The following is a 14,197-nucleotide window of genomic DNA, read 5'->3' as shown; positions in this document are numbered from 1 at the left end:
GACCCCACAGATGTACTTGGGCAGTGTCTCCCTCCATGAGGGCCTCAGGTTGCTTTTCTGCTGTGATATGTTAGAGCAGCAAGGTGATGACCCACAGAAACTCACTGGCACTTGGGCCTTTGTGCTTCTGTCAGTGCTCTGGAAGAGAAATAATCTTGACAAGTTTGTGGGCTGCTTGGCACATTAAGCATAAAGTTTGCAAATCCTACCATAAAGCCAACAGAAATAATTAGCAGGATGGTTCTCTTTGAACTCGTGTTTTCCCTGAAGCAGGTCTGTTCTTTTGCTGTGTGGTAGCAGTGATACTGATGGAAGGTCAGCTGCCACTGAGCTCCCGGCTCTGCTTTCATCAGCTCCTCGCTGTTTTTTGGCAGGATAGCATCCTCCCTCCACACCTGCGTGGTGCAGGCTGTGACTGAGAAGAGGGGAGCTTTGCACTACAAGGAGCTGTGACCCAGTTTCAGGTTATGCAAGTCTCCAAGGCCCTTTTAGCTCAGTGAGATGAATCCCCTTTTAGAAGGGGCTGAGAAGCAACAAAATGCTTTGTCGGGGCAGGTTTGGGAAGCACCACAAGTCAGTGAGCTAGGGCTGGAATTTTATGTTATCTTGTGACAGATTACATGATAAAAGTCAATTAAAATGAAAAATTCATAGTATTTCTGTAGGAATTATCCTAGGAATTTAATGTTTGCTAAATGTGTGTGAAACCACTTCTGCCGCAGTGGAATGATGCTTTCAAAGGCTGCTTCATGCTGGGTGAGGATCTGCCTTTCTTTGTGCTGTTGCAGTGCAGGTACTGTGCACTGCAAGAAGCAAATAGCCGAGTTCTGCTCGAGTGTTTATTCCTAGCCATGATTTACTCAGTGAGGACCAAGCTCAGGTCTGACAGCCAAAAGCTGAATAACATTTCAGCCGTTTTAAGAAGGTTTGCTGAAACCCTCTATTTAAACCTGTTGCTTTGAGGTTTTGAAGAATGCGTGGCATTTTTGTTTTCAGCATCATAAAGATGCTCAGTCACTCAGGTGGGTCACAGCGCAGCATTTTTCACGGTTTTATTCCTTCTACAGAACCACACACAACTCCCAGCTGCAGGAACGGGAGTTGTATCCCTGAACCCAATGGCATATGCAGCCAGAAGCAGTACTCAGAAATACAGAGCTGTAGAGACATGCTTGAAAGGATTACTCTGGATTTACCTGCAGCCAGCCTCCTGTCCATATGAGTAAAGTCTGCAGCGAAGGTCGTGCCTTTAGAGTACAAACCTTTTAAGCCTGAGAAATCATTTTTTGCTTGCCTGTTGTGAATTCATATCAGGTATCTTTGTCTCTCTTGAAATGAGTGCTTTACTTCTAAGACTAAGGTAACTCTTGTGTAGTTGCCTAGATGATTACTGCATATGTTCTAATCTGGAGTAAATTCCTGTGATTTAGAGATATTTATTCTGCAGTTAAGTAATCATGCAATTACTATTTTTTTGTTAAATTTATCTTTTTACAGTTGTTCAGTGAAAAAATAAGTGGAGCAGAAGGAACAAAGTTAGATGAAGAATTTCAAGAGATGGAAAGGGTAAGAAATTAACTTGTTTTTTAATAACTAAACTATTGCAGAATGGAAATGTATCAAGTGCTAGAGTGGTATTGTAGATTTACCTGGAAGGGAAACCCCACCATCGGCTTCCAAACAGAAGCATGTAAGTGCAGATTTGTTCTTGAGCCTTGTCAACTCAGCTGTGCGAGAAGAAACACCCACAAAAGTTGTTTGAGCAGAGGAAGCAGATTCCACTGCATCTCTCGACAGTGAAGAGAAACTCCTCCAGGAATGGTGCAGAGCATCGGGAGGGACCTCTCCTCTTTGTGTGGGAGATCAGAGAGAGAGAGAAGTCTTCAGTGTTTAGTGAGTCTTTAAATATCACGAAGCCTTCCCATCTGATACTATTCATGATAAAAATCTATTCCCAGAGTCACATTTTCTCTCGATACAGAATTAGATTTCTTAGTTTAAATCCATGTTCAGAAACTTACACGGCTTGTGGAAATTGAGATGTTTGATATCCACTTACTAATTGTGTTCAAATTAAACAACATTATTGCTAATTTCTGCTTTTTCAGCTTTTATGGGCTTTTTCTTTTGATTGTCCTTTCTGTGTATTTTTAATGCTCTTCGTAGACCTAGGTCACAGCTTTTATTATTGGTAGATTGAGGAAAAAGTCTTGTGTGTTTTGTTTGGGTTTGTGTTTTGTTGGTTTTTTCTCCAATATGCACTTCTGAATGTATGAGCTAAACAGATTTCTAGGTTTCATTTTCTTTGGCTACAGAATAATTGTTTCCTTTCTCTGCGTTATAAGGGGAGAAAAATCATGTAGGCCTTAAGGGAGAAAAAGGGAAACAAACCAGAAATGTGATTTTTATTGCATTTTAGAAACTATTAATGTGAGAATAGTGTGACCTACTGCTTTGAATGGTCCTGACCCCAGATTGTGAGGGGTACGTTCACTCTTTTTCACCTGTGGAGAAAAGCAATCTTGGTAACAACTGTTGGGTGTGTAAGCAGTAGTCAAGACTGATCGACTGGAAAGGCAAGCCCACATTTTGATGTAAACCTTCTCTCCTTCACAGTTCTGCCTGTCAGTCAATGGGTTTTTGGTAAAATCATGTCTTAACTATGACATGGCTATTATAAGCTACAATATTTGCTCTATTTTAAATACAATTTCATTATCAGCTAGAATAGTGTATTATGCCTGCTAAAATTATAAACTTTCTAGTAATCAATTTGCTTTTTGCTGTGTTACTTTTCTTTTTCAGAAAATTGATGTTACAAATAAAGCTGTAACAGAACTTCTGTCCAAATCCACAGAGTATCTTCAGCCAAATCCAGGTAGGGTAGGAACAATAGGTGTTAGATTTCACTGAACATTGTCTTCTTACTTGGAAATTAATCCTAGGTAAATAAAAGCTAATTAGGTCATCATTGTGAGGTTTTTGGATGTCATAGAGAACTTTACCTGCGTGTGCAATGAAGTTATGACATTTATAGGTGGTAAGTCTGATCTGGGATACATTCAACTTGCAGCATACAGTGTATGTGTAGGTTGTGCATGCATGACATGTTGTAGGCAGCTTGGGCCTGTGGTACAGCATCTATGTTCATATTTGTGCTGGATTTCCTGGAGTGGGATATGGATTCCTAAAGCGAAGAGAATGCCAACATGTTTTAGCAGAGACATAAAACTGCTGTTGAGTTTAACTCATAGGCTGCTGCCATCGGAGGCACTGGGGGCTGTGTAACCATGGGGAAGAGGGCTGTTATTTGCTTGCCATATATTCAAATGAGGTTTTGCATTTTCTGGGCACTGCTAGGTCTCAGTGGATTTTGGATCATCAATTTATAGAGGTTTATCAAATCTTGTTTCAAGAAACAAGAAATGCGACGCATTTCCATTTGCAGTCAGTCGCAAAGTTTATCTGTTATGACCTTGATTCACTCTCCAAACCGGCTGTTGATGATCCTTAATTTTTTGAAAACTGTCTGTTAGTCATCGATACCAGTGATTTTGGAGACAGCCGTCTCTTGGGGGTACCTTTGGAGATGCACACCCCTGAAGAAGTTTAGTGAGTTGTATTTTCGTATGGATGGTAGGATTCAGTCCTTTACCGATTTCCAGACGTCATGTTCCAGATGAAGCTAGTCACTGTGGTCCAGAGGAATGCCCAGCCCATGCCTGCTACTATGTTGAAGAGGCTGTTGAGTGACCACAGTAAGGAGTAGATTGGAAAAACTCTTCAAGAATAAATGCATGTTTTTGTCCTGATACATGCAAGATAACAATAAATTAATTTGCACCTTTGCTTGTTAAATGAGTTATTGCTTTAAATACACTAGTTTCAAATTGATTTTATAACTGGTTTTGTTATTTTTGTGTCTTTCTTAGCATACAGAGCCAAGCTGGGAATGCTGAACACTATGTCAAAGATCAGAGGACAAGTTAAAACTACAGGCTATCCCCAGACAGAGGGACTCCTAGGAGACTGCATGATACGGTATGGCAGAGAGCTTGGCGATGATTCTATGTTTGGTGAGTTTGTGTATCATCTCTGTGAATATTTCAGCATGAAGTTCTTTGCAGAATATTGCTCAGTGACATAACCTAAATAGCTACTACAGGTAAGAGGGAAAGTTGAGTGCAGTGATCAGGGGGTGATTGATATAATTAACAAAACCCTTCTGCATATTTGTCCCCCTCTTTTGCAGGTGGATTTGATAACACTGTTACTGATGCTGTCTGATGATTCATATTATTACCATGACCTTTTTAGTTTCTAAGTTGCCATACCTAAATAATTAAAGATGATTCTTAGATGCACTATATTTCTTTTAACCTTTAAATAAAAATGATTCTGTGCTTTTGAGTAGTGCATCTTAAAGATGTATTTTCTTGTTTTCATGAAAATGAACTCTAGCTTGGCCATGCTGCAATTCTCAAGCTATGCTGGCACTTCACAGCGAAAATCTTGATAGAGGCCTTGCTTGCTGAGCATGCAGTATGTGGGCTTGACTGGAATGACTTTGAAGAATTGCCACAGAACTACTGAGTGGCTGCTTTTTGATATGGCTGGGATTAAGAGAGAATCAGGGAGAAAGACATGAGGAAAGGAGAATCCTGGTTTTGGGAAAAAGATAGGTACAGGCCTCGAAGAGAGTGTTATGGGCTGAGACTGCATGCAGAAGCCAATACAAAACTGGCTGGCTTTGTCATGTGCCGTTGTTTATATCTGCAGTTTTACACACAGTGGTTGCCTTGCAATAGTAACAGCTATATGTAGGTGTGTGGACCTTGCGCTCGAATCCAAGTAGGTGCTGCATAGGGAAAGATGCTGCTGAAAGCCAAAGACTCACTTATTCACGAAGAGTGAAGTGGTACAAGTCGTCTGTGAGCTGGATGTGCTTGTGCATTTTGCAAAAGCAATGGGGATACTAAATCAAACTAGGAAAGTAGAAAGAACATCTCAAACACTCTTCTGCCTGCTGATACTCACATGCTTAATAAGGTGTACAGATATGTTAAATAGGCGGTTTTAAAGAAACACCAATGATTTTTGTGAAAAGGAGGTTTGGAAAAAATGCATGCTGTGTGGTAGGAAGCTGTGAAACAGGATTTTTGTGATTAAAAACTTGAGTAAGCTTTTTGTGTGTTTAATAATATCACTATAAAGTTGTACAAATTAATCAGCTTGGTTTGCAGTCCTCAAAGTGGAGGAGGTTTGCAAATACAGTAGGGAAAATAGTATTACTTTTTTTGCTGATGCCCTTTGGGGAGGGGAAAAAGTATACCTGGGAAGGAAAATTCTTCAGTCCTAGTTTTCTGTAAGGGACAAGCACTGGGGCAGTGCAAGTGAAGCAAATACATAGCTTGCATTACTTTTTTTTACTCTTCAAGGGCCCGCAGCAGATACAAAGATACCTATTTGAAATAACTGTTACATGAGACACATTGTCTGGTTTTACATATATTGAGATGTAAGTAGCGTATTCTTTACCATAGGCCTTGCTCTGCTGGATGCTGGTGAGAGCATGAAGCAAATGGCAGAGGTGAAGGACTCACTTGATATTAATGTCAAACAAAATTTTATCGATCCTCTACAGTTACTGCAAGACAAAGATTTGAAAGAAATTGGGGTAAGTTTTCCAAGGTAAAGCTTGGTATTCACTTATCAATAATCAGAGTCAGTCAGACTCTAGTTCCCTGAGATATTTTTCTTGAAAGCAAGAAGGTAAATAACTTTCAGTGCATTTAAGTTTGTCTCTTTAGCAAAACAGTGATGAAATTTGCTTTAAAGCAATGCCTGGCTATTTCCCACGTATCTAACTTACTCGATTTGCTGTATTGCTTGTACATTCAGTACAAGGAGGATAATGGAGAAAATGACATTCGTTATTTTTATGCTATTATATTTTAAACATTTTTATTAATTTTTATGAGCACGTGAGTGGGTTGTGATTCTTACGAACGTGTGAGTGGGCTGTGATTTACTGCAACTGATTATCCTGTCTTGCCACCTCTGTCAGCCTAAAGCTGTTTATGACGGAGGATGAATAGAACTATTGAAAATGGCTATTCAGGGCAATCACAGAATGATCTGAAAAATGTCATAAAATGATGGAGTGCCATATGCCACTACAGGAAAAATACATAAAGCTGAGGAACGCATTTTTAACCTTTAGAGTTAAGTTTTTCGGTGCTTTTGTTTACGATGTGCCAATTCAAAGAAAACCAGGCAGTCTTTGCCTGAGTTTGTTGATTCCAATAGACTTGGGTAATAAGCAAGTTAAAACCCTGATGAAATGCAGAAATGAAAGTTATTTTTTTGTTTACAGATAAACGGCTGTGGAAAGCATAGCAAAAAGGATACTAATAATGTCTTGATATCTCTATCTGTCTCCTATGACACATAACTGTTTTCAGTTGTAGTTGTAGTTCTTCTGAAAGAAATGGTTTGACGTTAGCTTTAATGAGTGTTTTGTATTGTCACTTTGAGTCCATTCTGTAATACTGCCAGCAAAATGATTTTTGGCAACAGAAAAGCTTGTCTAGTTATATCAGATAGAAGTGTCAATTTGGCTCCTAACAAAGGAAATGGGAATAGAAGATTTGTTGTAGTACTGCTTATGGAATTAGAGAGGAAAATAACCCTTTAACTTTTAGCTGTTGTATTGCAAATGATTCAAGAGGCAGAATTGAATTAAATGAAGAATATGCGGCCACACACAGATTGGATCCTGCTTCTCATTTAGAGAATCTGAGGTGTTGCACATTTAGAGAAGTCCATGAGTTGGATGCCCAAATTCAGCAAATCAAGATAGCCCATTCCCCAAGTGTTCACAAACAGATGGCTGTTGAAAATTTCATTTATATACACAGTCCTAGACTTATCTGAGACAGCCTTAGATCAAAGAGATGGACTATAATCTCTGAGATATACAAGGATAGTATATCTTCAATTCTGCATATATTTGCATCCATAACTGAAATTTCCATAAATAACAATGTGTTTGTTTGGGCATGTCCCGTTTGGACCTTTTCATAAATCTTCTGTCTTACTTAGCATCACTTGAAGAAACTAGAAGGACGCCGTTTGGATTACGATTATAAGAAGAAGCGTTTTGGAAAGATACCAGATGAAGAAGTTAAGCAAGCAGTAGAAAAGTTTGAAGAGTCAAAGGAACTGGCTGAAAGAAGCATGTTCAACTTCTTAGAAAATGATGTAAGTCTGTCCTGCGTTTTTGTTTGCTGCAGTACATCCAGGAGGGCAATGTGTGTGGGATTGAATAAAGCCTGTCCCATCCTTCATACGAGGTAAGGTCTGAAAGCAGAAAGTGTGCCTCTTTGCTCTTTTAATCTCCCGTCAGAGAAGGACATAATGCACAGCAGTGAATGGGAGAACTCAAGAACTCGGAAATTTCTCCTGGAGATGTAGTGGCTCAGAAAAGGTTGTCACAGAGGCCTTAAGTAGTTTTATAATCTAGGAGGAATGAACTATCTGAGAGTAGAGCACAGTTTGATCCGTGGGAGGGAGAAGGTTGGGAAATTAACATAGTCATAGACCTGCTGCTGAAAATATGAGCAAGGCTGGGTACCCTGCACTTTCTGAGCTGTAGCTCACTTACAATCAAAACTTTGCTGCTGATCTGAAGTCTCTGAAAGATTTCACTTCTGAAAATCATTATCATTACTATTTGGCTCAGAAGATTACTCCATGGAGTTTATCTGCGGCATGGGCTCAGGTGCCTGGACTTTGGCTCAGAGTCCAAGTCCATCATGAAATTTTCTAAGTAAGGAGTGGCTGTGGTCATTCCTGGTAATCCTCTCTTCTCTCCACACACAGAGGAGTAGCAAGATATGCTTTCTCCTGTGTAATCATAGAACTGTGATCAAAGAATCAAAGAGAACTGGACCTGTTTGGGCCTATTCCATGGTTTTCCCTTCCCCTGTAGGTGCAGCATCACAGAAAACAAATGGAGTTGTGCTGTTTTCTGTGAGCAAACTGCAACAAGAGGGAGCTGTTAGTGGGAGTATTTAACTGCAAGCAACTTCTCCCTCTATGTGCACCCGTGTCATGGCCAGCTATAAACCGGCCTGTAGCTCCGGAGCCATTAGTGGGTGGAACATGTTTCTAACAGCAGGTTCTAGAACAGTTTGAATCTTCTACCAGTGCAAGTTACATGAGGGCAGCACACTGTTCTGCTCTAGGCTCCATCAATTGCCTGGTTGCAGTGATAGGTGTTTTGTAATTCCGGCTTGCATAAGCATCTGAGAAATGTTTCAGAGAGAGTTTATCATTAGTCAAATGCAAACTGAGCACCAAACTGAGGATAAAATGGCGTATGGATTAAAATGGTTTAGTTTGGTCACTGAAAAGATGAGTTGTGCTTTCTAGTATAACTAATTCTGTCATTTGGAGAGGGTGAACTGGATGTCCCTTTGAGGTTTTCTCCATACCCACTTTCTGTTGTTTCCCTTTAAAGAAGACTCTATGCTCCTACCCCGTCTATTTTCCATGCTGACCCGGTCTGTCTGTCCTCCTCATTCTTCTCATTACAGCTTTGCTGCCTAACCCCAGTTTGTCTCACTGGGTTTGCAGAGACCTTAACTGCTTCCTTCCTATCCTTGCCAATTCCCCACGTCTCCCTTTCTTAGTCTCCTTGCCCTGCAGTCTCTGTGCTCTGAGCTCTGGTTCCCAGCCACCTTGCCAGGTGCCTTTCCCAGGCTCAGTCCTGATCCACATCTCTTTCTCAGGTTTTTGCAGAGCTGGTTCCAGACCTCCCATGAAGACTCTGTTGCATACACTTCTTATCAGATCCATCTTCCTGCCTTTCCCACTCAGCTGGTCCCAGGCTCCTCTTGCGAAGTGGCGTTTAGTCCCTCAACTTTCTCTGGCTCTTTCCCAGTGTCTCTTTTCTCTCTCTTCTCCTAATCTACAATTCCATGTTCCTCCTGGCTTTTAGTCATCTTCTTTGGACAGTCCTTGTCTATCCATTTTCTCTGACCACCCCATCCAAGCCCCAGGCGCTTTGTGCGTTGTCCTCAGCTGGTTTACATTACTATCTTCTGACTGTGATGGAATTATATCAGCTGTTGATTTGGTTCTGTGCATTTCATTTCTGGATGCTATGTGACAATGTTTGGCTCTTGGAGTCCTGGCAGAATTAACACAGAATTGCCATGGGTCCATAAAACATTTGCAGAAGTTTCACTTGGATATCTTATTGCGATCCAGTGTCTGGAGATATGATGGAATGGAAACACGTTAGACTTCCTGGGCTCTGTCTTCTTAATGTTGTCTTAAAAGAAGAGGACAAAAAAGTATGTTACTGCACCATCCCCACTGCAGCTTGAACTTTTCAGTTTGTGTGAGGGGAGTAAGATTATTTGTTACCTCATAACTAAAAATATTTTGATTTCTCTTTCTCCTTCACGTTCTCCCTCTCCTCAGCATTCATATTTTTGAATGATTGGCTGATACTTTTCAAATCCAAGTAGATAAACCAATAAATGAAACATGATTTATAAATGCTGCCATCTAGTGAGGTAAATCCAGATCATTTCAGAGCCGTAGTTTGTAAACATTGCTAACAAACACTAATGGGTCTGAGTCATAAGAGCTGTCAGAGTGTAATTTCTTCCAACATTGCTGATCAGAAAAGCCCCACTTTCACCTGCTAAGGGGTCATGTCCTTTTAAATGTTTCAGGTTTGGGTGTTGACAGACAGCTGGCTTGGAAGTTGAAAGCAGAAGGGATTTGCACATTGTGAAAGGAAATGACTCAAGGACCCAGCCCTGAGTTAGTGAACTAGGAGTTACACCTCACTTTTGTTCAGTTTCCAACTGGCAATTTCTTTGATAGAATCACATATGCTCTTTTTCAATAGCCTCCACAAGGTATCATGGTCTTCTGAGAATACTAGGTCTGTTTTGAATGATCTGTTTGTTTATCCTTCAGCTAAATGTACTGCGGGTTTCTTACAGCTATTTTCCTCTCTCTATTTCAGGTAGAACAAGTTAGCCAGTTGGCTGTGTTCGTAGAAGCAGCCCTAGATTACCATAAACAATCCACAGAAATCTTGGAGGATCTGCAGAACAAGCTGCAAAACCGGTGAGACCGAACCCATCCAAGAATTTTGGACCTCTTTTGTAGCTGGGGTTCATGAATATGAGAAGTCACTGAAGCAACAGATCTTGTAGCACCATCTCACAGATGCACGTTTGCTGTGTTCTGTGCCTTATTGGACTTCATTGCATTAAACCATTGCCACCTGGCAACCTCTTGTTGCACTGTGAGCCTTTAATGTAATGCAGGACCTGCCCAGAAAGCTTTGAGTGTGTGCAAAATCTCTCTCACACATCTGTGGAGGTTAATCAGGACAGCCTCCATTTGTTTGTGGGTTTATTTAAACTTGCATACTTCGAGATGTGTTTTGGAGGCTTTGCTGAGGAGTTGGCCTATTTTCAGTGTGATTAAGGGGTATAACAAAATTCTGCCAGCAGAGTAAGGAAATAGCCAGCTGGCCAAGAACATAGCTGTGGTGTAATGGACTTATGAAAGGCCCAGATACTTGGTGTCATTGTAACAGAAGAGGAGAAAATACTGTTGTCATCAACTTGTTACTCTTGGTGAACAGGAGACCTAAATGACTTGAGTGTGTCGCCATAGTATAGGCTAACGTAACAGTTGTGGAGCCAAGATAACCATTTGTGGCATGCCTCATATCAGGGTGGATGTGGTGGCTCTGAGTATTAGCATAGGGATTAGCATAGGTGTAGCTGTGTCTGTAGATACTCTGCACCATCCATCCCAGCTGGAGGGGCTAGTGGGACAAGGAGGTCTCAGCTGGGGCACATGCGCATGCAGGAAGAGGTATTGAGACAGTTGTGATGACCAAATGGTTGTTTCCCATTTTCTCTAGTAAAAAGGCAATGTGTGAGATGCAGTCCCTGGGCCTCTGTCCTGGCTGGGTTTCTGCATATGTCATTCACAGTTGAGCTTTCCAGAGACCTCATTCCTGGAACTTCTGCTGAACTCAGTGGCAGCTGTGGATGCTCAGCACTTCTCAAACTCAGGCTGTTAAGCTTTATGCCTCTGTCAGCAGGACCAAAGCATTAAATAAAATAGGGACTTGCTGAAATTCAAATACTGCATGAGAATTGAGCAGCTTTAAGTGAATAAACCTTTCCACCCCCTACCCCAAGCGTAAGATCAAAACCAGCAGAAAGTTGTGGGGTTTTTCCCCACCTTTCAAACACCAAAGCACTGAACTTGAGTTTACGTTCTGAAATTATTTCTACCTTCAAGGTAAGTCTCTTCCCATTCTTCTCTGTGTTGCAGAATAAATGTAGCGTCTAGTCGGCCTAAACGTGAATTTAAGCCAAAGCCTGTAATAACTACAACTTTGGAGATTGGTGATAATCAGCAGCACAACGGGATTGCCTATAGTTCGTCCATAAAATCATCAGGTAAGTCTATGGCCACAGAATTAACATGTCTACACATGCCTGTGAAATTGTTCCTCAACATATTCCTCGTACCATGAGGACAGTGGATCCATGAGGCGTCGGTATCTATGGATCTCCAGTTTGCTTCTCAGATTTGGAAGTGGAATTGTGAAACAGGGTTCCTCTCAACAGTCTCTCACCCATCTGAAGCTGAAGTGTGGCTTTCTGCTTGGTCTTCTAGGTTCTCTGCATTGGCATTGAGGGTGGGAGGAGGGAGAGGGTGAGGCACGTGCAGAAAACACTTCTTGCAGACAGGCACATAAGGTGGGTGTGTTCAGCACTGTCTGGAATACCTCCAGGTGCTAACTTCTCTCCATGGTCTGAGACCAGAAATGATCGGTTTGGGATCTTAAGTATTAGCCATGTAAAATTCAGTGAGGTGACTCCCACCCTTACTGATTTTTATCAATGTTTTACTGTCCCCTGAAGCATGCACCAAAGTGTGTGCATTTATGAACTGAAGTACTATTTGTACTGCTGTGAACTGGGTACCTGTTGGTGTGGGAGTAGGATCCTTTCCTTTGATTAGGCTCCAGTTACGCACACACACAAAATATAAATAAATCAGCTGTTGAAAGCCCTTGAAAGCTGTGTGTAATGGTAATAGCTAGTCAGGTTACACCACTCAGTGAAATAGCTTTTCCTCGTCTTATGAACAGAAGTATTTTGCCCTATCTCATTAATGGCTGTAGTGCTTCACTCAGTGCTGTCGGAGTGGAAAAGAAATGAAACAACCATGAAAGAGATGAAAAGGAGAAATAGGATGTATGTAATAATTGTTGCTATGCTTGGTGTTGCTAGCAATGTCAGAAAGGTCATGCATCAGGTTGCTTTCCTCCTTAAGCAGCTCTGGATGCTGTGCTTACCTCCCAGCAGGTACAACCATCAGTGACATCATTTCTCTCTTTTTCCTCTTCCTGTTTGAAAGTTATCCGTATGGATTTCTGTGGCGCTGCAGAGGGGTCAATATGCCCTGCTTGTAAATGGGGAAGCCTTTCTGTTCCTGTTTAAAATCAGGATCATGAAACAGATTAGATTTATGGTCTGTAACTTACAAATGTGAACCAGGCGGCTCCTTAAGCAAAACTGCTAAATGTTTTAAGGTCTCCATGCGACAGAGGGGATAACATCATGATTATCCTTTCGTTTAGAAAACTGACCTCTTCATCCTACATGAACAAGCACTTTCATGCTTAACTTCCTCTGTTTACACATTGACCCTATCAAAATGTAGACCTTTAATTTCTCTGATACTGTCACTCAAGGTAAGTAGTGTCTTAGTACAGGGGATCCATGGAAATCAACAGGGCAGTTCAAATTACACTGTGATACATTCAGCACAACTACCACAGCCCAGTTCTGAGTGTTGAAATGGCTTTTCCTGTGTTTCACCATAGCTTTTCAAGTTAAGTATCAGCTTCTTGGAACAGAAATAGTGTTTTCCTTTGTATGGTCCCTAACATGTGGGGATTATTTACTCCTAATGACTTATACACATTTGCAGGGCTAGATTCACAGAAACCTGATTTTAATGTGAATTATTTAGTTGCTTTGATTAAGCACAGATAAGAAATCTGTGGTTTTGTTCTAATTCAGTGTTAATCTCATTAATCAGCTGCAGCTATGAGCATCATCCGGTTCATTTCAGAACTCTCTTTAAATGCTGCATTGCATCATGCCTTTCTTTTTTGTTGGTCAGGTTTGAGTGTGATATGGAATACATGGATATGGTCGCCATGTGCTGGAATACAGCATAAACATCTAAGTGTTTATTCACTTCAACTGTGAGGGAGAGACATGGATTAATTATCTTAGCAAGCTTCCTGTTTGTGACTATTGTAGTATTATTTTGCTACCATAATGTACACAACATGGCATAGAAGACAGAGTAAATGCAGGTAGAGGCAGTAACTCCGTTTGGGGAAAACAAACAAACCAACATTGAATAGCATTCTGGTTTCATCCTGTAACACTCCAGAAATCACAGACAGCTCCTTGCTTAATCTGTTTTTGTGCTGTCCAGGTTTGAGTGGTCTGGAGATTAATGACAAGTCATCTTTGAATGTGACAGTGAAGTCTGACAGGTTAACTCCACAACTGGAGAAATAAAGGAGGTGTGCATGGTGTTGCAAATTAATATAAACCCTGTTTACAGGGGGAAAAAAACAGAATGCAGTTTCTTTTGCTTAAATCTCTGCAACAGGGAAGGATGTGTGAGTATTCAGCAGACAGGAAAAGCCGGTATCATGTCACAGATTCTGTGATGCTAAACAGTGTGTGTTGCAGCCTGTCAGGCAGTGCTGCCCCCATTACCTATGTCAGGGGAGTTTTGTCTCATTGGATTATACAGTAGCAGCAGCTGCTTGACTCTAATGAAGACTTTGACTGATCCTACAGCCTGGAGTGAAACCAGTTGTACTGGCTGTGACCATTATTTAAAAGCCTTTCCAGGCTGCCAAACGTTTCAGTTCTTTGGAGCTTAAAATGAACCAAATGTGATCCATCTCCTATCAGGTACCTCACTGTCAGAAATTAACTAACTTGCAAAAATAAATTAGCCCCATCGGAGCAGCTGGTGAAAGGCAAGGAACTTTGTCAGTTTTTCATAGCCTTCTGCTGTTGACAGTTGCAGTGGGCTGGTACCAGCC

General features: G+C 41.1%; 1 protein-coding gene across 1 annotated transcript in view; it reads left to right on the top strand.

The window, feature by feature from the left end:
* The window catches only part of SH3GL3 (SH3 domain containing GRB2 like 3, endophilin A3), a 51,559-nt gene that overhangs the window by 35,167 nt on the left and 2,195 nt on the right, over positions 1–14,197 (top strand). The window contains exons 2-8 of the mRNA XM_065688625.1: positions 1,498–1,566; positions 2,806–2,878; positions 3,933–4,076; positions 5,544–5,677; positions 7,105–7,263; positions 10,049–10,152; positions 11,383–11,510. Coding sequence (XP_065544697.1) covers positions 1,498–1,566; positions 2,806–2,878; positions 3,933–4,076; positions 5,544–5,677; positions 7,105–7,263; positions 10,049–10,152; positions 11,383–11,510 — 811 coding nt within the window. The remainder of the gene's footprint in view (positions 1–1,497; positions 1,567–2,805; positions 2,879–3,932; positions 4,077–5,543; positions 5,678–7,104; positions 7,264–10,048; positions 10,153–11,382; positions 11,511–14,197) is intronic.

Source organism: Lathamus discolor, chromosome 8, assembly GCF_037157495.1.
Source record: "Lathamus discolor isolate bLatDis1 chromosome 8, bLatDis1.hap1, whole genome shotgun sequence".
Taxonomy (NCBI): Eukaryota; Metazoa; Chordata; class Aves; order Psittaciformes; family Psittacidae; genus Lathamus; species Lathamus discolor.
Note: the sequence above shows the minus strand (reverse complement) of the source record. Positions and strands in the feature narration are given on the sequence as shown.